Below are 25,455 nucleotides of genomic sequence, written 5' to 3'. Positions count from 1 at the left end.
TGAAAAAGTTATTTTAATATTCATATATTTCAGGTGTTGATGAAGCTCAATGAAGAAAACAAACAACATTAGAACCATTTCAATCTGTATTTTGAAGAATGACAGCCACATTTCCTAAATGGAGTAAATTTCTTAAAAGTCAGGATCAGGCAAAATATTGGACTTGCAAATAGTTGTTTTTAATAAAAAGTAATTACCATACTGAACATTAATTGTAAGTCTAAAGGTCTAAGAGTTTGGTTCTATTTTATTGGAATATTAGGGTTATTTATCAGAATGGCCCTGAAACACATTGTAAGCTTGCTTCTACTACCAATGTTTAAAAGAATTGCACATATAAGTGGGATCAGGTTCTGCTTTTTATTATTTAAGGTGTTTATTATATGATGATATCAGTTATTCGTCCCAGTCTGTGTCTGTTTCAAAACAAAAAGGAGCTGCTCTTCACAGAACTGTAATGATTGCATATGCAAACATAGCCGTAACTCTATTCAAAAAAGCAAAACCAAACCAAACCTCAGACAGTTGAAACACTTGACAACCAAGGCCGCTAAATGAATAGTGTTAAGATTTTGGATACAGGAGAAGTTAGCTGTAATTGAGCACTGGACTATGGATTTACCCTTGGACATTGGTTCCTCCCACCAAATGGGGACTTTGTAAGACTAGTATCATAGGGCTGCCTGACAATGAATAAGGGAGCAATTCTAAACTCCCCGGAAGGGCAGCTAAGGGGGGCATAGGATACTATGGAATGCCCTCTCTATGGTTAGAGATGAAGAGGTTCACTGCTGGAAACGTTCCTTACTGCAGTGAGAGTTCCACAGTGTTCAAATGGCACTTTACTCTGCTTCACTGTTAAGTGGTTGGGCAGCAGTAGTTCCACATCTCCCACTTAAAGAAGAAGAGAAAGCGATTTAATCTCCACTCATCAGCTGATGAGCTAGGCATCACCTGCTGCCTAGGCTGCACAATCCTGTTCTTTACAGAGACAAGGGCAGCACACCATATGCAGGATAGACCCCTGTCCTGCCCATCAGCTGGCATCACCAGTGACTTGGGCAAAAGGGCCTGGTGGGCCAAACTGGACCTTCTGGCAGGCCAGAATATACTGGACCTTCTGGCAGGCCAAAATAACTGCAAACCTATGCCAGCCCTGGAGCTGTCATAGTTAATCCCTCCTAGTCATAGTCAGTGGGAGGGAAATTAGGAAAAGCTTTTCCGCCGCAAGAAATATGAGGAGATAATGCTCCTCTTCACTTTATGTATTCACCTGTGCAAGCCTGCCAGGACTTAGGAAGTGGTGGTTCCTCTGCCACAGACTCTCCCCCTGACCTTGAATTGCTTTGCCAAGTTTTTTCAAAGTAATGAAATACATGATAACTGCACTTTGAAAGTCTCTTATTAGGGACCAAACATTTAAGTGCTCTAGAAATAAGTCACAGTAACCTGGCAGATTTTCATGAATACACCCACTCACCCACACTTTTTGCTTCAACAGTAACTAGCACTTCAATTCTAGGTACATCTGCTTTGAAAAACACTCCACAGTGTCAAGGACTTGTGTATATAAGTTGTGGTTAATTGCAACCGTATGATCATGTCTACTTGCAAACAAGTTCTGCTTGAAGTCACTGGAGAGCATTTCCTTATAATAAATTAAAGATCAGGTTGTGAGTAGGCTGAAAGGCAAATACTTTTGCCTAAGTACGTGTGCTTTGTGACTTTGGAGAGCCAAGCACATGTCAGCTGGTCCTTGATAAAGTAGCAGAAATGTGAATCGCTTATTTTGGAAAACTTGACACAGAAACAATAGATTAGAGGTGGTATAAGATTGCATCTTCTCTTGCATTAGACACTCCTATATAATTCTATCTTGCCATTTTCAGGTAGAGATTTTTTGGGTGTCATGGCCCAGGACCCAGACATATACTCAGGAAGTTCCTCAATGAAGTAGGAGCCTGATGAGCTCAACCCTGTACCATAATGGGAAGCAAGAACACATTTCCATGAATAGTTTTACTGAAGAGGATGAAGAATAATTGCTGGAGACTTCATCCCACCCATTTCTCATCCCTGAAATCACGTCCCTTCCAGCATCTATTAACTCAGTCCCTGGCATCCTGTGTTCATTGCCACATTACAGTGGGTATTCCAAAACAAGTATTATCATTGACAGAGTATAATTAGTGTAATTGTGAGCTAACTTCAAATAACACACACCTATTTACAGCTCAATAGGCTCCTAATGTGGGGGCATCTCTTTAGGCATGGATGGGCAACCTGTGGCCTTTCAGATGTTACTGACTCCCAACCCCATTAGCTCCAGCCAGCATTACCAAGAGTCAGGGAAGGTGAAAGCTGTAGTCTAACAACATCTGGAGGGCCACAGAGTCCCCACCCCTTTCTTAAGGCTGCTAACTTGCTAGCATTAACCGAGGAGAACTCACAGTGTCTCCAGTCCAAGATTCCTGCCCAATTGTTACATAGAGGTAGAAGGTGCCCTCCACTATGAGTAAGTTTCATATATCATAAATAACTGATAATGACAATGAAAACATTAGTGACTTTGTAACTTCCATTCATACTGGCTGTGGAATCCTTGAGCGGGGAACTTGCACATCTCAGCACAGCTTTGATGTGCACACAGGAAATCTGAACAGAAGATTCCCAAGCCAATTACCATTTTGTAAATACAACAAAATGCGGGACGCGGGTGGCGCTGTGGGTAAAAGCCTCAGCACCTAGGGCTTGCCGATCGAAAGGTCGGCGGTTCGAATCCCCGCGGCGGGGTGCGCTCCCGCTGCTCGGTCCCAGCGCCTGCCAACCTAGCAGTTCGAAAGCACCCCCGGGTGCAAGTAGATAAATAGGGACCGCTTACTAGCGGGAAGGTAAACAGCGTTTCCGTGTGTGGCTCTGGCTCGCCAGAGCAGCGATGTCACGCTGGCCACGTGACCCGGAAGTGTCTCCGGACAGCGCTGGCCCCCGGCCTCTAGAGTGAGATGGGCGCACAACCCTAGAGTCTGTCAAGACTGGCCTGTACGGGCAGGGGTACCTTTACCTTTACCTTTTAAATACAACAAAATGATAAAAATACGGAATGCAACAAAAAAGGTAGAGTAGGAAGCTTGATATAACTGTGGATTGATATTTTTATTATAAAAGTTTCAACATCCTGAGGTTAGATTCATTTTTTTTTTAAAAACCAACTCTATACATTTATAAAAAGTGGGCAGTATGCTTGTCTCAGTAACACAAGTTGAACTGGGAAGGCTCAGATATGGTGCACATTGCGGGGACGGGGGGGAGATTGTTCGCATGAACTGTTCCAGTTTTTAATATTAAAACATGATTTAAAACTTCCCTAGTGTTTAATGTCATTTATTTAAAGGCATGACAACATTACTGATTTGTTTCTTGGAATACAATAGCAACATTGAATATAACTTACTTTTCCATATTTTCCATATGGAATATATTGTATGTCTTTTGTGAAGGGGAAAGGGAAGGTTCCTATCAGACAACATCTGAGAACACTAGAAAATATTTAGCAGCTCTTAATATTTGTTACTCTCATTATGTAGTTCAGCATATGGGTAAGTCTTACCTATTGATGATTGAATAACATTTGGTTAGCACTTGTATAAACTGATCAAGTGAAATTACTGTAAAAGGAATTCAGTTTTAATACTCTTTTAATATAGTTAGTGCCATTCAGCACCTGCAAATGGGAAGCTCCAATATGTGCCAGTCCAGCATATGAGGTTAGTTCTCATTAAAAGCAAAAAGTTTTAAAGTTGCATTTTAAGATAAGGCAGAATGCCTGTAGTGATCAAAATATAGCATGTGATCTTTAAGATGTAAGCTTCATTCTTCAAACTCTTCATTCTGAAGTTTAATTGAAATACACTGGAATATTTAAGAGCTGCTGAAGAATAAGCATTTTGGATCATTGCCTTAAAAGACACAAACCAGCTATTCTTTCTTTGAAAATTAAACAATGGATGCCTAAATCCATTCACCCTGATCCAGCAAGGTTTTCACACACAGGGCACCCTTTTTGGATCTGTATTCATGTGTACAAAACAATGCTATGGAAGATGGGAGAAATAATCCTGGGAATAGGTTAAAATGGCAGCCCTGTCAAGATAAAACAGAAGTTTGCATTAACTTTGAACACATCTTTCTTTGTAGTCAGGATGGGGTGGCCATGCAGTTCTCTGATGGGGGTCAGAGCTGACCAATTTTGACACACTTTGCATAAATCAGATGCTGACTGAATTTCGACAAAATGAAACCAATGCTTAAGCTACCTCAGCTATGTTTCTGTGCTACAGACCTTCCCTGAACACAGGTTTAACCCAGGCTTCCTCAACCTCGGCCCTCCAGATGTTTTGAGACTACAGTTCCCATTATCCCTGACCACTGGTCCTGCTAGCTAGGGAGCATGGGAGTTGTAGGCCAAAAACATCTGGAGGGCCGAGGTTGAGGAAGCCTGGGTTTAACCCAACACTGACTTAAACCACGTGAAATAAATGGGCTGATGAGGCACATAATTTTGGCCTTTGTATTTCAACGCTACGATGCAGGCCATGGAAAGATTCCTATGGCGCTCAAGTTACCCAAGTTTGACTAAACAGAAGGGAGGGCTGGATAGAAAATATACCCATCCCCTATTTTTCATAGGCCTTCCATGATGTCTACGTGTGTGCTCAGAGAGAAGGGGACACTATTAAGCCCAACTGGGAAGGACATTGTCCCCTGTTTACAAAAAAATTGGTAATGTGCTAAGAAGCAAATGGTGAAATGCAAATCCTCAGTTTAGATAATGATATTAATAATGATGATGATGATAATAATAATAATAATAATAATAATATGCACTTCAGAGATAAATTTGGTCTCGGTCAAGATCTCTAAAATAGTAACACAGGGTTTTTAACTGAAAGAAAATATGCAGTCCCTAGTTAAAGGAGAACAAAACATGTGAGAATTTCTTACCAACATTGTTAATTATGCTGTCTTCCCAATACAATGATTTATTAATATTAAACATTAATATTTAAAAAACTGACTGTAACGTAGAAGCCTTCTCTTACACACTGGCACACACTCTAACAGAGGGATTTGGTTAGAGCAAAGAGCCTTGCTACTCATTGATTATACTTTATGCCATCATGCTACAGCCCTCATAAAGGATAATAGTATCTTATACTCACAAATTATTTTTTTTTTTAAAAAACTGACCTCTATCATATACTTATTTTCAGTGTATTTTTTAACAAAGTATGTTTTCCTCCTGTTACTGACTAATTTATATTTATCAGAAAATATTGGCATATCTATTTAATTCTAAATATGTGGAAAATTTTAGTTGGGGTGGAACAGGGAAACAGTTTTTAACACATGTTTAAAGTCCACATATGTTTTTGTTTGTGAAAATGTTCAAAATAATTTGCATCATACTTTATACTTACAGAACTGGCTTCCCATCAGAGATCAAACCTATGAAATGCCCCATTACCCTCCCAAAACACAGCTTCTAAAACTTTGAACTTGCATTCTGGATTGAGAAATTTAGAAGGAAAAGGTTACACAGTTAGCCAAGGGAGCAGGAGGAGAAGCAAAAGACAAAACAAAAACTAAAAACTATTCATCAATTGCAACAAAATTAAGGAGAATTTTATCCATGGTAAGTTACTAAAACAATACTAACTTCATTCCTTTTCATTTTCTTTAAATGCTTATTGTTATAAAAATAGATTTAATAAATGTTTACACTGTGATTCCCCCCATCCTTTCTATTGAAAATATATATCTTGATAGAGTGATAAACCTGGAAATAAATTGCCCATAGATTGTAACTAGATTGATGAATATGCAACATGCATCTTTTCAGCCATACGAATGAAAGGGTACAGAGAATTACATTTGAGAAAGGGCTTGTCCATACAGTTCTAATAAATGTTGAGGGACTGCAGATACTCATTTGGTAAACAAATAGTTGCTACTCCCTCACATATCTCTCTATATAGAGATATATGTCTTTAGACACATTTACTTGAAAGTAAGGCCCCTCCACTCTGTGCCTCAAGATGTGTCCCCAGATAAACACATATCCACTTCTGCATTCAGATGGAAGTGCTTCTTGTGATGTTCAAAGACAGAACTTGCATAGCAAAAATGTGCAGGCTATTGTTGCAGTCACACCTGTGCAAGTTACCTTCAAATGTCAAGCAACGCCAGCTGAATACAGAAATGACTATGCAATTGGTAGGGGCACCAGTTCATAGATATTTGAGATTAAATTGTAAAAAAAAAAAAAAAAGGAGTGCATTTTAAGAGCATTTGTTGTATTCACAGGTATCTACTTAAAACAAACAAACAAACAAAACCCAAATAATTATAGCAATGTTACTAAACAAAGGGATTTGTGCCTTTTGGCACCTCACAAACATCCAAACAGACTTTCCCACCAAGCAGTCATTTCATGGCCACTTTAAAATCAGCAGTGTGGAGACTGCTCCATCCATCCATGTGTAGCTGCTTGCTTTGTGGACCATGCTATGACAAACCATGAAGAGAACTGCTGTGACAAGGTGGGCCTGTGTGGTGAGCAGCTGCACACAAGTAGCTCACTGCGGTGAGAAACCCTTTATATCTGCTTTTAAAATGGCTTCTTGCTTGTGTAAACTAGTCCACGGTCCCAGGATTTCAAAAGATTGCTGGCAAACCCATTCAACTAGCATAAAGTTGAGCGCCAAAGGTTTGGCAGGCAAGTGAAAAAGCTAAACAGCAAAGGAAAGACTTGTTTCTAAACATGAGGCTGAACTTTTAAAAATTACAACTTGTATGGCTGCTTTTCCCTTAAAAGATAAAGAGCAACCCCCCCCTACAAACATTAAAATAAGCATCCCCCCTCAAATCATTTTGAAATACATGAAGCGAACCAAGTTACATCCAATCCTGCAACCAAAACCTGACACATTGAAGGGGAGGGCCCGCATGCATGAAGTCAACTTGAATATGGTGGAATAAATTCAAACTTAATTAGGTTGAAAATATTAGCATCCATTAAGTACATGACCAAAGCAGTGGTACAGTTAAAATAAAAAAAATCCATTGACTTCATTCCACACCTTTCAAAAACCTGTGTTTCTTTTTTTTTTTTTTTGAGAAGGACTTCTTAAAAAGTTAAAAAGTAGTCTGTCTTACAGCCAAATTACACTGAAATCCAGTTCTACAAGATTAAAATAAAAATAACAATTGCATGGCGAGCCAAAAAGAACTGTTTACTGAAACTAGACAAAAGGACCAGCCTTTGAGGCTCATCTTCCTATCGACGTTAGCTTGACATGCACAAGATGCCGTTTTCAGCATCTCTATCCTTTAGACAGTAAATTGTAAGCTTTTAATTATTGTGAAACTCTAGTAATCAATTTGTCTTAAATCTCCCTAGTTTAGGTGCTGCCCATATCCATTATTAAAGTGTAAATCAGAAATGCTCAGGTATAGTGTAGCTTCACATAACTGTATAAATGCATTGTGCTGTCCCTACAGGTGGCATATGTGTAATTGTGCATGGCTTTCGGAGCATGCAGATGTGCTCATTTCTGGTAGGCAGCAGCATATATCCCATGCAGAATTTGTATGATGTAGCCAAGTAGATCTATGAAAGTTTTGTAGAGGTACAGATATTTTAGAGCATTTCCTTTCATGTTTATTGTATGGCTATTAAAGTTTATAACTGCAAGGACTAACTTATCTACGGTATCAGTTAAGATGGCTAAGTTAATGAGCACCACCTGATTAGTTACTTGAATTCATATTCATCAACCTGGTTTACCTCTCAAATAGACATTCCTTGATACTGTTATTTCGTCTGCCTAGTTTGGGTCACATTCTTGCACAGCCTAGTACTTGGGCTTGATATTAATGGGCAATAGCATGATACTATTTGAAAATAATGCCATCACTTGAATGCTCTTCCACTCATACAGGCTGGAAAACTTGACAAAGCAGGGAAAACTGAAAATATCCCAAGACAGAAAAAGTATTGGGAGTAAAAATAACATTTTTCATGTAATTATATTTGGAAAAAATGGCCCCTTACATTTTTTTTTATAATTAAAAAAATGCCTGGCCTATCGAAGAATAAATATGCCACAATAAAACTGCTATAGTTAAGCATTTTCCTATGCAAATATAGCAAATACTTGGGGCTTTGCAGCATAAGTGTACATTTATAATTACAAAGCCTGCATAACTGCACTATGCAGGATAGCTGACAACTATCATGTATTGCATGTTGCTTAAAACAACCTTTCTGGGATAGTTCAGTCGAGGCATATACAGACAATTTAAAAACGAGTAACAGCAAAAGTAGCAAATAATTAATCTTACTAGTTACTCTAGACTAGGGTAAAACAGACTCTGCTAAGTTGGTGCCCTCCAGTAGTTTTGGACTACAAGTCACATCAGCCACAGGGGCTAATGGGAGCTGTTATGATTTATATTGTAGTGGCCATTGTCTACAAACAATAAAAATCAGACTGACTGATGAGAGTTGTAGACAAAAACCTGGAGGACCTCAGGTTGGCAAAGCATGGGGTAAAGGTACCTAGTTTTCAAGCAAATTAAATTTAATTAATTAAACACATCACTTCACAAGCATGTGATGGCCTATCATCCTCGCAAATCATCCAATTCAACCTGGTCACACACACACACACAAAGTATTCACTGTAAGTTGTCATTGTTCATCCTGACCAAGAATTCTTACAACTTCCATACCAGCCTACCAGCAATTGAACTATTACAAAGTAAATAATACAACACAAACCATACATCTGGGATTTCCCATTATCATAAAATAAATATTTATGTCAAACTCTTTTTTCTCGATTGCACATTGTATATTGGAAGCTAATGGTCACAAAACATGAAAAGAAATGTCAATTACTTTTTTTTAGGAAAAAAACTATCATCAAACTCTAACACATTAAGAAGGTAGCCACTCCAAGCCTAGAAGGCTTTAACTTTCACAGAAGTCAATGAAAGTTTTCCAAATACTTTACTGTTATACAAAGTTATACATCCATGCTGAGCTATTCACCGTTGTGCAGCAACAGTCTTGCAGTGGGCCAGGATGTTATTGGCAGTTTATTGAGGGAGGAACTATGCAATGTGATTAAAACTTTCAAGTTGGAAGTATTAACATAAACATTATGTGTTTATAGTATGAATAGGAAGTTTCAGTTCTTGAAGCTGGGAAGAGCAGAAAGAAGGATTGAGAGTATCTTCCATTTTAGAAATGCTGAGGCACAAAACACAGTTGCTTCTAGAACTTTCATACATGAAATCCTTTCTCCTGTATGTGCATCATGTGTAATCGCAAAGTCTGTAAACTGCTCACTATTCGTCTCTGGTGTCCAATAAGTACAACACCAATTCTTCTAATTTCACTGTAAGAAAAAAGTATGTTTAGGAATCACACCTGCAGTACAGAAAACAGAATTCAAATGGTTTCATATGCTTATTAGCCTTAGACTTTCTATATTACAATATGTCGTGTGATGCCTGAAATGATCAGCAGCAGAGGTGCATCTCCAACTGAAACTAAAAGAGCCAGGAATCCCATTGAACTAAGACCTGGCAAGTGATTTATTTGTGAACAAAGTCTGCAATTTCATGCCTTGTAAATTAAAATTGGACAGTGTTACGTTCTGAGTTGAATAAGATCCAAAAGGCAGCAGTCTGATTGGTCCTAGAACAAAAGGATTCAGAATGCAGCAGTCTGATTGGTCCACAGGAGCCACCCAATCCAGCTCCAGGTGGAAGTGAATCCGCAACCTGATTGGCCTACAGGTGAATCCCAGAATTAGCCAATCACATGGGGCCCATTGTGTAAATAACATATATAAAGCAGACATTCTGGGGGAACTTCCATTCCTCCTCACCACTATGAGCTGAATAAAGAGCATGAAATCCACTCTCGACTCCAAGTATATTTCAAGTGTGTAAAGAGATGTTTAGAATGAACATGTAATGAAGCCCTTGGCTTTTTATTTGTAGTGGGTAAAACTGCCCCAAATGGCTTCTATAGTTGCACTTTCTACTACTTTTGCTCTACTGGATGAGAAATAATAGCGCTGAGTTATACTTCCTGCTTCTGTCCACAAGGGCCTGAAGCCTTCTTTGAACAAGTGGGTTTTTTGCCTGTCTGTTTGTTTGAAGTTTATTTTTTTGAAGGAGCAGGAGGGAATCAAACCCATTTCCACCCCCAGTAAGACACTTCTTTACAGCAGTATAAATAGTTTACTTACTCAATGCTCATTCTTGAAACAAGATCCATAGTTGTATACCCTGCTGCCATGAAGTTATTTTTGTATTGGCCCATTTTTATTGAGTCCAGCCAATCACTGACTGATACAAAGAAAGGGTATTCAGGAACTTCACCAGGTGAATCTGGCATTCTACAGGAGCACAAACACAGGGGCAAGAATGAAATACTGTACTTCATTTAATTCATGATAAGGAGTGCTGACAGCTTATGTGTAAATTACTCTAAAAAATGAATTAGATCAGCCAAGCAGTAAAGTTCAGATACTAATCTAAGAGCACGGTCCAATTCACAATTATCAACCATAATTTTAGAAACAAAGGTTGCTTTTTAGTTTCAGCTTCTTTCTTTCTTTTTCAAACAATACAACAGTAGAACAGTATAAAATCTCTATCCATGTAATTAATTCAGAACTGTGGTCCACCCCCACAATTTGGAACCCTGTGAACACAACTATGTGCATATAATTCCAATATGACCCAACCTGCTCTCCCAGACAAATATTCAGATTGGCCTTTTGAACTTCCCAGATGTTCCAATCCATTTTTTCAGCTCTATATTTTTAGATAAAAAATATTTTTAATGCAGATTTAAATAATAGGTTTATGGGTGAAAACATTTCAAAGTGAAATGGACTGGAAGTAAATAAATACTTGTGGATATTATTTGCTCAGTATTTGCTAAAGTATTCGATTATTTGTATTGTGATTGATCATATATATATATATATGCAGGTTTTGGTGTCCTCGGGTGTCTTCCCGTGTAAAAGTTGGGGTGTCTAGGCGACGTTTCGACGAGGTCTCACTCGTCATCTTCAGGCTGTTCCAGTAACAAGAAGCCGAAAGCTCCAGCCTGAAGATGACGAGTGAGACCTCGTCGAAACGTCGCCTAGACACCCCAACTTTTACACGGGAAGACACCCGAGGACACCAAAACCTGCATTCCTGTACCCGTGAAAATCTACGAAAGCATATATATATATATATATATATATATTAGGATATTCTTTGGGACTGAACAAATACAGATCAAAATGTGATATTTGCTGCATACATGTCTGCCAAATTATCTGCGTTAACCTAATGATATTCCTTGTGGCAATTTCCTCAATCACAGCAGCACTTTTTCCAGCTGTTGTGATTACAGAAATCACTGTCAAGTAGATGCAGCTGTATTCATGGAGATACTTCATTCCACATCACTGTTCCCAATGTGAATGTATCCCTGGAAAGAATTTAAACCCATCAGGTGGAAAAGAGGTTTAACACCTGAACTGGCTTTTATGCATGTGATCTAGGGCAAGATGAAGAAAGAAAAGTTAGAACGTCACACATGAATGGGGAAATTGATCACTTTTATACTGAAAACTTTATTTTGACAAATTCTGTGACTAGCATGGTGCTGTCTAGGGACTGTAATACACACAGGAAGAGCACACTGATCTGCATCTTACACAAGTACATCCTCCACCAGGGTATGAAGAGAGCTGGGGTTGCGTATCAATTTGTCTAGGAAGCTGACAATGTCGGTGAACTTTGGCCGGTGGTTTCTCTCCTTTTGCCAGCAATGAAGCATTAGTTGGTGGAGAGAAGCTGGGCAGCCCATGGGAGCTGGAAGCCTGTAGCCTTCTTCTATGGATAGGATGACCTAAATAGAAAAAGAGGGATAGGGGACAGAAGGCAAGTTCATATTACTTGACATTTCCATATGCAAGCTATGCCAATAAAACAGAGCCAGTAGCCAGTGTCCCACACTCTGGTGTGAATAGACATGGAAGCTAAATGGTCTGCAAAAGGTCCTAATGTCACAGTTTTTCCTATGCATAAGCTGAAGTAATTAATAAGCTATTTTAGATGAGATGACAGAAGCCCTCCTATAAGATGTTCTGAATGCTAATCATCATAATCATCTACTATCATTTTTTGAAAATTGGGTTCTGCACATTTGGACATCTCCAAAAATTGATGCTTCCTGATATGATGGAGCCTGTTTTCACCAGTGTCTGAATACCATTCGATGGCATTTAGAATCAAGATGGCAGACCAAAACCTTCCAAACTGCATGCCTCTTAAGATACTGCAACTGTCAAGCCGCTGGAGGAATGTTCTTCTGAGGAAGATCTGGCATTTCCACAAGAAAATGTTACAGAAGAATTCTAGTATTATGAGAGGAGAAAAAAACACCCCTCTATCCATATCCCACATACTTTTGTAAACCTATACCATAGTAAAGTCCAGAGAAGCAGAATTTATAGTCAGAATTTGCAAGAACCTATATAAAAGGAGGTGGTCAAACTCCCTCAAGTGAATAGGCTTGTGACAGGAGAACTCACTCACACCTCCTTTATATTACACATTCACTGAATTTTACAGTGTCCCAAACCTAATCTCTCAGTTCAGTCTGTTCAGCAGCTTGCTAATTTCCACAGGAAGTTCAAAAGCCTAGCTAATGTTTATTAATTAACCAATAAGATATGAAAGATAATGCAACACCCACAATTAATGGACACCTCTAGTATCTGCCACACAGCCTAAGTATGCATTAATCAAGACTACCACAGCTTTGAGTGAATACAATAATAATATAGTTATCTACTTGAGCAAGTAACATTTCTTATACCAGAGTAATAAAGTGAATATTAAAAAAATCAATCACTGTATTAATATGTAAAATTTATGCTCTATATTTTCAAGCCTCTGTGAATTAAATATAATCTAAAATCCAAGTTCAGACACCTAGGCTAGAATTACTTTGCTTTAAGATACTGAGATTCAACATTCAAGCTCAATTTATGTGCCTATGAATTCCAAGGATTTAAGATAACATCACACTCATTTTAGTTGCTTAATTATGGTGTTATATGCAGACTTCGTGGGTGGAATGTTTCATTGTATAGCTTTTGTCCTACACTGAAGACACTCCTCTTTACCCTAGCTTTTGCCACCTAGGATACACATATATTTTAGGATCTACCCTTTCTGACTGTAAATTGTTTTAACTGACTTCAGTATGTTGTGTTTTTCTATTGTTACATCCTGCCCTGGGACAGCTGTTGAGGGCCAGGTAAGAAATATAAAAAAAATGCTACTACAACTACTATATTGGCGTGGGGAATCTCTTTCAGCCTGAGGGCCTCATTCCCTTGTAGGCAAGCTTCCACAGGCATCATGAAGTGGTGGGCATGGCCTGGGGTAAAAGTGAGTGTGGCAGAGGGGACTCTTATCTTTGCTCAGGATACTACATTCCAGCTATTCAACAGTCAGAGGTTTCTACAATCCCAACCCTCTTCATCTGGGCTAGGGTGTGGAAGAGCACATTCCAACCAGGCAAAAGCATTTGAGAAGAGCATAGATCTGGTCTAATGAGGGGTGTAACAGTCTGGGGAGAATTTTGAGGGCTGGATATAGAGGGCTACATTTGGCCCTGTTATGTCTCAGCCCTGCTTTATATCTACCATCTGTGCAGAATGAATAAAGGTGTTTTATTGATTTCTTTTAACATGAGGAAAAGTGGGTATGAGTCTGTACAAAGGAAATTGTGGGCCAAAAAGGAGACAGAACCAGTAAAGACAATGTAACCAAGTTAAGTTATAGAATTATGCCATATGTTTTCTTCTGGGTTCCTTTTCATTTCATAGAATCATAGGATTGTAGAGTTGGAAGGGACCCTGAGGGTCCAATAACCTGCTATCCAGGAATCTCAGCTAAAGCACCCATGACAGGTTGCTGCCCAACCTCTGCTTAAAAACCTCCCTTGAAGGGGAGTGCACCATCTTCTGAGGGAGTCCATTCCACTGTTGAACAGCTCTTTTTGTCAGGAATTTCTTCCTGATGTTTAGTCGGAATCTCCTTTCTTGTAACTTCTTGTTACTCTGGAGCAGGAGAAAACAAGCTTGCTCCATCTTCCATTCAACAGCCCTTTAGATATTTGAAGATGGCTATATCTCCTCTCAGTGGCACCCGCCCTGTGGAACACCCTCCCATCAGATGTCAAAGAAATAAACAACTATCTGATGTTTACAAGACATCTGAAAGCAGCCCTGTTTAGGGAAATTTTTAATCTTTTGTTGGAAGCCGCTCAGAGTGGCTGGGGAAACCCAGTCAGATGGGCGGGGTATAAATAAAGTTGTTGTTGTCATCATCATCATCATCAGTGTCCTCTTTTCCAGGCAAAACATACCCAACTCCCTCAAACATTCCTCATAAGGTTTGGTTTCCAGACCCTTGATTATTTCATCACAGAGATGAGCTAATTTTCCATTCTGCTAGGAGCGACAGTTCTGCAAATGCCTGCACAATCATGTAAAATGGCCACAATCCAACATAGGGTTGTGCGTGCTCAATAATCAATCAATAATAGCCCCACTGACAGTAATAGGGTTATTCCTAGTTAGACATACCAAAGGCTTTACTTAGAATGTATTCAATCTAATCAGGACCAGCCCAAGATATTTTGGCATCTTAGGTGAAACACAAAATGCCCCCCCCCCCAGCTGAGATGGGGTGGGGAGTGAAAATCAGCATCAGAATGAAAGGGGAAAGTGAAGCTCAGCCTGGAAATCAAAGGGGAGAGTGAAGATCAGCCTTGGAATAGAAGGGAAAAGTGAAGATCAGCATCAGAATGAGAAAAGGTGGTGATGATGGAGGAAGGGGAAGCACAGGCAGCATCTGCCACTCCTCCCAGGGGGTCCACATCCGTCGCTAGAGGCAGCTGTCTCACCCTGCCACATGGGTGAGCTGGCCCTGAATCCAATATCAATGCGGTAAGCATTGCCACTTTCAAGAACATTTATATAAACTAATTTTGCCAGAAAATACTTACATCCTGGTTAGACATCTCCCAATATGGCCTCTCTCCATATGACATTACTTCCCACATGACAATCCCATAACTCCATGTGTCACTTGCAGAAGAGAACTTCCTGTAGGCTATTGCTTCAGGGGCTGTCCATCTTATGGGAATTTTTCCACCCTGGAAAACACATTGAAAAATTATCAAGATATAGTTCTGAGAACAGGCATTCTGTTCTTTAATGAATAATCTAATATCTATTTGGCCGTTGACAGAAATACCAGCTTTCCCCTGAAATCTCAGTTACTAATTTGAGACTGCTTGAATAGTATCACAATTAGAGCATTTTATGTTCTTTAACATTCATATAATTAATCAGACCACATCTTGTGGCATCTTTAATAACTTCTAAGCTATATCTGAAAGCTCATCAAATATAATGAGAATAACTGCAGAAACAAAGCACACAAAGCCAATTGAACAGGGTGGAAATTATTATTTCCTTTAACATTTATCATTATTAAGGTTTCATTTTTAATATATTCCAAAATCCCTTGGTAGGTTATAAACAAGCTGTGGTTTTGCACACATAAGCAGAAATCTCATTGAAATTGATGTGTGCAGTATAGGTTTATCCTGAAACGACTGGCATATTTTGCATCTTAAAATCATAGGGGTGTGTGTGTATGTGTGTGTGTAAATATGCAAAACATGTATATACATACATATGTATGTGTGCATGTACTACAAGATGGAAATTTGGTTAATTTAGAAAAAGAAGGAGTTATATTAATCTGCTGCATCAAAAACAGGGGGTCCTGTAGCATCTTCAGCTGCAACCTCAACACTACTTATTTGGAATTAAGAACCACATTAAATTAAGGTTATCAGACGTCCCCGCTTCCCAGGGACAGTCCCCAGATTTACAAATCAGTCCCCTGACAAAATCCTATCATTCCGACTCATTTCAATGAAGTGTCCCTGGATTCCTTGAAAAAACATCTGGTAACCTTACATTAAATTCCATAGGACATACTTCTGATCAGACACAGTTAGCACTTGCAGATTTATTGTGGAGTAAGACTGCTTGGAGGAGCGTACACACACCTGACAAAGTGGTCTCTAGTACATTAAAGCTTATGCCACCAACATGGCAGATTCCATGCCCAAGAGGGAGACATTAGAAGACTTTTGGAACCCCAAGGTTTTCAGAAGTACAAAAAATATTTTTTTTAAAGCCTAAAGGGGAGGTATCTGGTTGGCAACTGCGAGACCATGATGCTGAACTAGATCGGACATTGGACTAATTCAGATAGCTCTCCCTAGTATTCTAATCCTTTGCCCCACTCTCTTATTGTTTTTCACTGACTAGTTAAAACTTTCCTGTTCCAGTGAGCATTTATCTTGCTAGGCAGATGATTTTTCTGCAGCAGACCCTCATTTTTAGAATGCTTTGATCTGCTGCGGTTTTTATGGCTTTTATGGAATTGTTTTATGTTTAATTCTTGTCAGCCATCCTGAGTGATGCAAGTGCATTGGAAGGATGGTGAATACGTTTTCTACATCTACATCAATGTCTGCTTCATGTGTTTTTCTGATTCTGTTTAAGGATGTGCTTAATTTCCAATTCAGAATTGCAGTAGCATTTCCAATCAAGGCAAGCAACCTACTTGATCATTCTGAAGAATGTCTGCCTAGATTATTCTCAATAAAGTACATACCAATGTTCCTGTATATTAGGAAAAAAAACAGAAAAAGGAATGGCAAAACAGAATTAACAAAATTCATAAAGGTGCATCTCTTCATGCTCAGCATCGTGACATAAGACAATCTCTTATGTTACTGCTAATAGCAAAAGGAAATTATATTGTTAATATTCATACAGACAATGAATTACTTGTGTAAGTCATTATATGCACAGGAATGGGAAACTTCATTACTTAATTACTTTTGTAAAGTATATTTTAATGTAAAAAATCTTTTACACTTTTTGTATAGAAAAGTGAAAGGCTGAAACTAAATAAGATCTGTTCATGAATAATAGAAGGGCACATTTGCTTCTGCACAGCTAAAATAATATTTCCAGCACTCGATCAAAGTAATAAAAAACTCTAGCCCTGCTGGGCATCTTCTTTCTGATAATACTCATATTAAAAATATTTATTAAACTCTATTGTATATAATGTGCTCCATCACCAAATTAAAATAAATATCCATTGTTATCAACATGTAATTTCTACAGCCAATCGATCAAAACTGTCACTATCCTCCTATGGTAAAACTTCATATGAGCAAGCATTTCCCCTCTTGCCTTCTGAAGCCATGCTGCATTTTACCTCATTTCTTAAATTTATAATGAACTTGGGGAAATGCTAATTTTGCTTTCCTGTTATAACACAGCAGTAATGGTACTATTCAAATGCTTATGATGTAGTCTGTTTTCATCTGCTGCCTCCTGAATTATTCTTGATTGCAGCTCAGAGACAAGATGCCACTATGTGCTGCCACAAACTCCTTATCTAATGAGTAAGTGGAGTGCCAGATCACTCAAGCAGAGCAGCATATTGTTTCAGCAGGACCCATATGACTGAAATCAAAGTTTTCCTGGTTCTCATAGTCCAACTCTCTATAAACCCAAATTGTAGCTCTCTAACCTGCAGCATTATCACATTTGAAATAGGAAGGCTGAGACCATGCTCCACATATCTGCAGCTACCCAGTGGCTAACAGCTATGGCCAGTAGGAGGTGGCAGGATGGGGGTTACATCACTTACCAGGCATCTGATGCTCCTACAGCACACCAACCTCCCCGCTGCCTTACCCCTCCCCTTCTTGGTTACCAGTGGCGATCTCCATGCTGGTGAAGCCAGGTGATCAACGCCGCCCTACCAACTGCTACTAGGTTTTCTGCTACAACATCTACTAATATCACTGAACTGGGTTGGGTTGGGATCCATCTGTTTTGGGAGATACTGGACAATCAGTGAACATGCTCAGTGATTCTAATGGCCATTACATGTCAACAGAGTATGCGAGCTGTCCGGACTTTAGCGCAAATGTAGCAAGCATGAAGCAAATGGCAATAGTATCAAAGGTAAGTGATTGATATATGATGGGGAGATGTAGAGCAGCAAGAATATAGGCTGCTCGCAGGTCTGCAATTCTGGGAAACAGATGGAGAACCATTCTGTTGTGCCCTATCTTGCATTTCATTTTCATTTTTTCCTCCATCTTTCTCAATATTATATTAAAATTTAAATATGTTGAGAAAGGTGGAGGAAAAAAATGAAAATAAAATGCAATATTACCATATCAAGCCTTACAAGTTGTGACTTCTGAGAGATGGTTAGCAGCACTGCCACATAGTCCACTGTTATTACTGTTAATTAAATTTATAAGCCGCCCTTCATCCAGAGATCTCAGGGCAGTTCCCAAGATAAAAATACAGGAAAAAAGCACTAGATAGTTAAAACTAAAAGGTCATAGAATATTAATCACCGAAAGGACTGGTTGAAGTGGAACATTCTCACCTGGTGCCTAAAGATGTATAATGAAGGCACTAAACGAACCTTCCTGGGGAGAGCATTCCACAAATGGGGAGCCACGGCAGAAAAGACCCATTCTTGTGTTGCAGCTCTCCAGACCTCTTGTGGAGGAGGCACACAAAGAAAGGCCTCAGATGATGGTCGCAGAGTCCAGGTCGGTTTATATGGGGAGAGGTGGTCCTTGAGGTATTGTGGTCCTCAGCCATTTTTCAGAGTTGTCACACAAAGGGCATGCCAAGGATAAAAACGAAGTGTCTCAGGCCATTACTACAACTTTGGTCTACCTAAGAAAATCCTGAGCCAGTGAGAATCAGTAATAGGAATAGAACTGTAAACCACAGGCAGCCTAGCAGGATGTTCTTCCCTCAGTCAACAGATTGTGAATGGGACACAGCAAAGCTAAGTATAGGAAGCAGGTGAAAACTATCCTTATTCTTGGTTTTTGCACCAGACGGTGCCAGATTCACCTTCAACATCCAGATCTACCTCTTTCCTGTTCCTTCTGCACACTCTACCAGATGCAGCCTGGAAAAATCAGCTTCAGTCCCCTAAAGGAGATTAACACTCATCCCAGATGCTTATAATTGCTAACTGCCTCTTAGAGTTAATTGTTTAGATCGGTGAACTGTCTAAGACGATGGAATGACAGACTATACCAAAGCCTCAAAAGAGTTTCATGTCTCTATTTTGTATGGCACATCAACATAGCTAGAGACGTATATAAATTTATCTTACTTCTAGCTCACTGAGCCACAGACATTGATGCTTTCTATATAAAGGTAAAGGTAAAGGTACCCCTGCCCGTACGGGCCAGTCTTGACAGACTCTAGGGTTGTGCGCCCATCTCACTCAAGAGGCCGGGGGCCAGTGCTGTCCGGAGACACTTCCGGGTCACGTGGCCAGCGTGACATCGCTGCTCTGGCAAGCCAGAGCCGCACACGGAACGCCGTTTACCTTCCCGCTAGTAAGCGGTCCCTATTTATCTACTTGCACCCGGGGGTGCTTTTGAACTGCTAGGTTGGCAGGCGCTGGGACCGAACAACGGGAGCGCACCCCGCCACGGGGATTCGAACCGCCGACCTTTCGATCGGCAAGCCCTAGGCGCTGAGGCTTTTACCCACAGCGCCACCCGCTTTCTATATACAAAGGGGCAAATACTGTAGTTCACTCAAAAATATCACTGGCAAATTGTTTAATCATAGAGTGACCATATCATGAAAAAAAAAAATGTCCAGTAGCACCTTAGAGACCCAACTAAGCTTATACAGTCATACCTCGGGATGAATACGCTTCAGCTTAAATATTTTCGGGTTGCGCTCTGTGGTGACTCGGAAGTAATGGAGCGTTTTACTTCCAGGTTTCACCGCTCACGCATGCACAGACGCTCAAAATGATGTTACGTGCATGTGCAGAAGCAGCGAAACGTGACCCACGCACACGCAGACGCGCAGTCACATCTTACGTTCACTTCAGGATGCGAACGGGGCTCCGGAACGGATCCCGTTCACATCCAGAGGTACCACTGTACCCAGAACAAGCTTAGTTGGTCTCTAAGGTGCTAAGGGACAATTTATTTATTTATTTATTTAGACTGCGTCAGACCAACATGGCTACCTACTCATATCATGAAAATTTTGGCATGGAAATGTGGACAAAATTGGGATTAAATAATACTGTAGAACTGTATCAGTTTCAGGTATTTGAATAGGAGACACTTTCAGGGTAACTCTTTATCTGTGCTCTTTTATCTTTTTTTAATGAATACTGTTGTATTCAGTTATGTTGGCTGCTGCTAAATTAATGTGTGCTGCAGAGGTCTGTAGAGATTGGTCTGATTTACAGCATCTTAGAATCCAGTTCATACAATGCAACTTGCTACAGTACTGGACAGGCCTCTAAAACATTTTCCAGCACCTTGGGACTGTGTAATATATAAGCATACCCTAGATATAGAATCAAGGGACCTTTCATCCTATAAATCAGCCAAGTCTCTTTCCAGTTTTATATACATGTATAATTCTTTGAACAATATATCATCAGGTCATCAGTCCCTGACCATACATCATATTAAATCATCATCATCTGGGGTGATGATAACGATGACAATGACACATTAGTATGTCATCAGCATATCTTGCTCATGAGATGTTTATGTTTATATTCTATAACCTATTAGGTGCTACTTTAACAATGTATTGTGGAACATTCTCATCAGAAAAGTAAAACTGAAATAGTATTTAGCATGAGAACAGAGATAAACAGACCTATGTAATGCTTTCTTTTCTTTTTTGATATGTGCTGTAGCCCTGGTTATTTCTCTTTCTTTTTATCCATTCAACTAAATAATTTACTATTACAAGGATTTTTTTAAAAAAATAAAGAAGAAATGATTTCATTTCACAACAGTCATGTTTCTGACTGTATGCCATTTATATGCCACCTTTCCCTTTCTTTGTGAAGGAATTGCCTTCCCTTCTAGGCATATTAGAGGCTGCAAGTGAATGGGACTAGCACAGATAAGGCAGGTGGCTGTAGTAAGAAGCCCTTAAAATATATCTGTCCTCAGCCATATAGAATGTACTGTAATGCATAGAACATATGGATTTTTTTGTGGGTGGTAGGAGGGGTATTACAAAAATATATGATTTAGTAGCTGCTAGGAATGCACAGGGAAAAATTTTTGCACTGCTAAGAGAGCTTGCTGGATTTCAGAGGCTTGTGTGTCAGATTTTGTATCCCCATAATATCTGCTAAGCATGAATACTGCAAGGCTGTTTCTCCAAAGGCACCTGTCTCTTGCTCATGGGAAAAGAGCATAAGAACCTAAGATGAGCTTGCAGGATCAGGCTAATGGCCCATCTAACCATGCCTCCTGTTCACACAGAGCATAGGTGCCACCTCACACTGAAGATTGTGGGTGCCTGCATTGAAGGGCTTAAACTTTGTCCACTGACTTTGTGGGGGCCCAGCCCCACAGATATATTATTGTGGGTGCCAAAGCACTCACGGCCCCCTGTCACAGAGGCTAACCACATACTTATGGGAAGCCTGCAAGCTGGACATGAGCACAATAGCACTTTCCTCACCTGTGATTCCCAGCAAATGGTGTTGAGAGGCATAATGAATACCATAATACAGAGATTTTCAACCTTTTTGAGTCCTTGGCTCCCTTGACCAACTACATTCCTTCTGCGGCACCCCTGTGGGGCTCAGGAGCCCAGTTATGTCACCACTTGCCTGATAAGCTGGCAGCCTCTCACTCTTTTTTGAATATCCTCCCTTGTGGAGTGTTCCTTCAGCCTCCTCCCCTCTCCCCTCTCCTTGGGCATCCTCCAGGCAGCAGCTGCTGCAGCCCTGTCGAGTTACAGCTCGGCATCCAGGGAAAAATCAGTCTCCCAATTGTCGAGTTGCAGCTCGACATCCAAAGAAAAATCAGTCTCACACCTTAATAGGTTCCGAAATATGGCTGCCCCTAGGGCTAAAGCAGCACAGCTTTTATTGTGTGAAATCAGAAAGATACAAAGTACAAGCCAACAATTTGTTCTAGCAAGCAGATAAGGACCTTCGCACTAGACTTATGCGAGCATCAGGCCATGCCACATTAGCCAATCATAGGACAGCACGAGCTGTTCACGCGCTGTTCATGCTCCAAGGATGCTTCTAGCTATGAAATCACCCTGTAACAATAAGAACCTTGCTCATGCTCTCATGTACAAGCAATCATTTTCCCACACAGCCCCTGGTCTCTGAGCTGCCCCCGCTGCCCCAAAGAGAAGTGCCTCCTTACACTGCCTCACAGGGACCTGGGACTTGTCTGTCCATTCCCAACAGCAAGGGCTGGTGGACTGACTGGCTGGGCTCCCTCGCCTGCTTGCTTGTTTACTCCAAGGCCACCTCAGTTCCTGGCAGCCAGCACCTTCTGACCAGCCCCAGAGGCACCATTCACCTGCTGAGCTTGTAGCCAGGGCTGTTGCAACAAACAGCTGTGCAAGCCTTTGGGAGGCAGAGATGCAAGAAGGCATCAGAGGAGAGAGGGAAGGAAAAAAGGACAGAGGCCAGTGTCGCTCGTGGCACCCCTGACCATCATTCAAGCCACCCCAGGGTGCCACGGCACACTGGTTGAAAACCACTACCATAATAGACCCCAGTTCAGTGACTGAATATATACTTTGCCTACAGAAGGCCCCAAGGTCAATGACATCTTGAGTTAAAAAGAACCTGGTAAAAGGTGACGGGAATAACCCCTGCTGGAAACCTTAGAGAGTTTTTTTGTCAGGCAGTACTGGTCCGGATGGACAAATGATTATGGTCTATGACAGTGCAATTTTTATAGAAAAAGAGGTACTGGAACTCACCACGAACATCTCCCTTGTTCTATAAGAGAATGGCAATGGTTCCCACCTGAGAGGTGCCGGAACTGAGGTCCGGCTGAAAAAACAGCCCTGGTCTATGATATGGTCATCTACATGTTTCCCTCCTCACTATATCCTCACAACATCCCAATGAGGTAGGTTGGGCTAAGAAAGAGTGCCTGGCCCAAGTTCACCTAGTGAGCTTCATGCCCAAGTGGGGATTTTAACCCTGATCTCCAGGTTCCAGTCCAACACATGTGGGATGCGCATTGTTGATCATTTAGTGGCTGCACTGGTTGCTTATTAGCTTTTGGATCGAGTGCAAGGCGTCAGACCTAAACATTTAAACCCTTCAGAGCCTCGACCCTCTATTACCTTCCAGACTGGTTTGGATTTGGGATTAGATTCAGACTTTGCCATCTGTGGGTGAAAAGGCTTTTTATCCTGTGAACAGATCCTGCTGGCAGGGTGGGTGGTGGGAAACGTTTGCTGATTCCCTGCAGCACCGAATGCTACCTCCCACTCAGGGAATGCTCTTCCCAGCAGGCGTGACCTCTAGATCCAGCCCTTTGTTTTCAAAATGCTGTTGTGAGTTCCATGGATCATACAAAAGATGAGATAAAAATATTTCAGGATAAGCAGAATTTTAAAATATTGAAATTCTTAAGGTTGCTATAGTAACCTTAATATCTAAAGAATTTGCATTCAGGAATTAAGTGTACGTTCCTTAAACACATTCACATAAAATTAAAGCACCCTATGAAAATTTTAGAATACAGTGGTACCTCGGGTTACAGACGCTTCAGGTTACAGGTGCTTCAGGTTACAGACTCCACTAACCCAGAAATAGTACCTTAGGTTAAGAACTTTGCTTCAGGATGAGAACAGAAATCGTGTGGCGGTAGTGGGAGGCCCCAAGTGGTACCTCAGGTTAAGAACAGTTTCAGGTTAAGAACAGACCTCTGGAATGAATTAAGTTCTTAACCCGAGGTACCACTGTAAAAACATGTAATAATTATACATAGTTTCCCTTTCAATCTGAAACAGTCCCCAAATTGTCTAGTAGGGTTATTTCTTAGTTTTGCATGTTAATTGAACACTCAGCTAGATCACCTTAAGCACTTCATTTTAGGTACAGGTTCACAGGAAGAAACCAATCACAATAGATGTTTACTAAGAAATACTGTTCCTAGCATTCAAATCTCATGTAAATAAAGTGTGTCCATCTGGCTAAATTGCATCCAAATTAGTTTGACTGTTGTCCTGGGGTACAAGCAATTGCTAGTGCTGGGATTATAGGAACATTCTGCCTAATAGTCCAAGCGCAGTTTCTGCGGGAAGTCTCTTCTGTGTACTGTAAAAGAAGCATATGTTCCCTCTTTCTCCTCAGTTCAGTAATCTCTGAAAATGCACTGGATATATTAAAAAGCAGACCCTCCAAATGTCCCTATTTTCCAGGGCCATCCCTGATTTAGAGAAGCCGTCCTGGTTTCTGATTTGATCCCAGAATGTCCTGCTTTTCCTTAAGAGGACCCTATTTTCATTGGAGAAATGTTGGAGGGTATGGAGTTATCTGACCCGAGCCGTCTCAAGGCAATCCTGTATAGGGAAGTTTTTTTAATGTTATTTATATATGTTGGAAGCCGCCCAGAGTGACGAGAGCAACCCAGTAAGATGTGTGGGGTATAAATAGTAAAATTATTATTATGGAATGGGAGAAAGAATCAGTAGGCCATTCTAAATGGCTCCCCCCATTTCTTCCTTTCCTCCTCAGAACTGGTGCTTTTGCAATCTGACACTTCTTCCAGTTACTGCAGGCTGACAGAAAAAGGTCTCAAATTCAAAAAGTATTAAACTCTACCAGTGGCTGGAAAGGAGTGTACTTAGAGTGAACTCCTGAACCTTCATTTTCAATTTGGCCTCTCAGGTTTACCTGCCCTGTACCTGATGTCACAGTGTGGGTGTGACGTGGGACAAATAGGGGAGCCTGATGGGCCAAATTAGGCCCTCAGGTTGGAGGTTTCCCACTAGGTGAATAGAGCCCTACTTTTGCAGTGCCTGCATATGGCATACACATTCATGTAGATAATAAAGAGAAGGTAAGGCAAAGGGAATGTTTAGCTCTTTAGGAATTCTCACCTGCTCACACAAAGATAGAACTTCCAATCTGGTTGTCAAATAAAAGAACTTAGTGATTGGTAGGCTGTGGTTTCACTGTCAAGTAAATTAAAATGAACTACTGTTGCCTAGTAAAGGCAATTCTAGAATGAAGTATGAAAAGGCTGATTAATGTTGAGTGAGATGCATGGGAATACAAGCTTGTTTTTTATTACAACTTCTACAGCATTTTAAGGATTTTTAGGTGCATTTTTAGGTGCAGTGGATTCATTTTTTTATTCCCCGCACCTCAGGACAGCAGCCCCAT

At 40.4% G+C, this 25,455-nt stretch overlaps 1 protein-coding gene across 4 annotated transcripts in view; it reads right to left on the bottom strand.

The window, feature by feature from the left end:
• Positions 1-3,134: 3,134 nt before the first annotated feature.
• EPHA6 (EPH receptor A6) overlaps positions 3,135-25,455 on the bottom strand; it is a 365,265-nt gene continuing 342,944 nt past the window's right edge. For all 4 annotated transcript variants that reach the window (XM_077927237.1, XM_028726795.2, XM_028726794.2 and 1 more), the window contains 4 exons: positions 15,164-15,313; positions 11,796-11,989; positions 10,326-10,475; positions 3,135-9,464 (listed from right to left, as the gene is read on the bottom strand). In XM_077927237.1, coding sequence (XP_077783363.1) covers positions 9,350-9,464; positions 10,326-10,475; positions 11,796-11,989; positions 15,164-15,313 — 609 coding nt within the window. In that variant the 3' untranslated portion in view covers positions 3,135-9,349. The remainder of the gene's footprint in view (positions 9,465-10,325; positions 10,476-11,795; positions 11,990-15,163; positions 15,314-25,455) is intronic.

Source organism: Podarcis muralis, chromosome 4 (assembly GCF_964188315.1).
Source record: "Podarcis muralis chromosome 4, rPodMur119.hap1.1, whole genome shotgun sequence".
NCBI classification, from domain to species: Eukaryota; Metazoa; Chordata; class Lepidosauria; order Squamata; family Lacertidae; genus Podarcis; species Podarcis muralis.
Note: the sequence above shows the minus strand (reverse complement) of the source record. Positions and strands in the feature narration are given on the sequence as shown.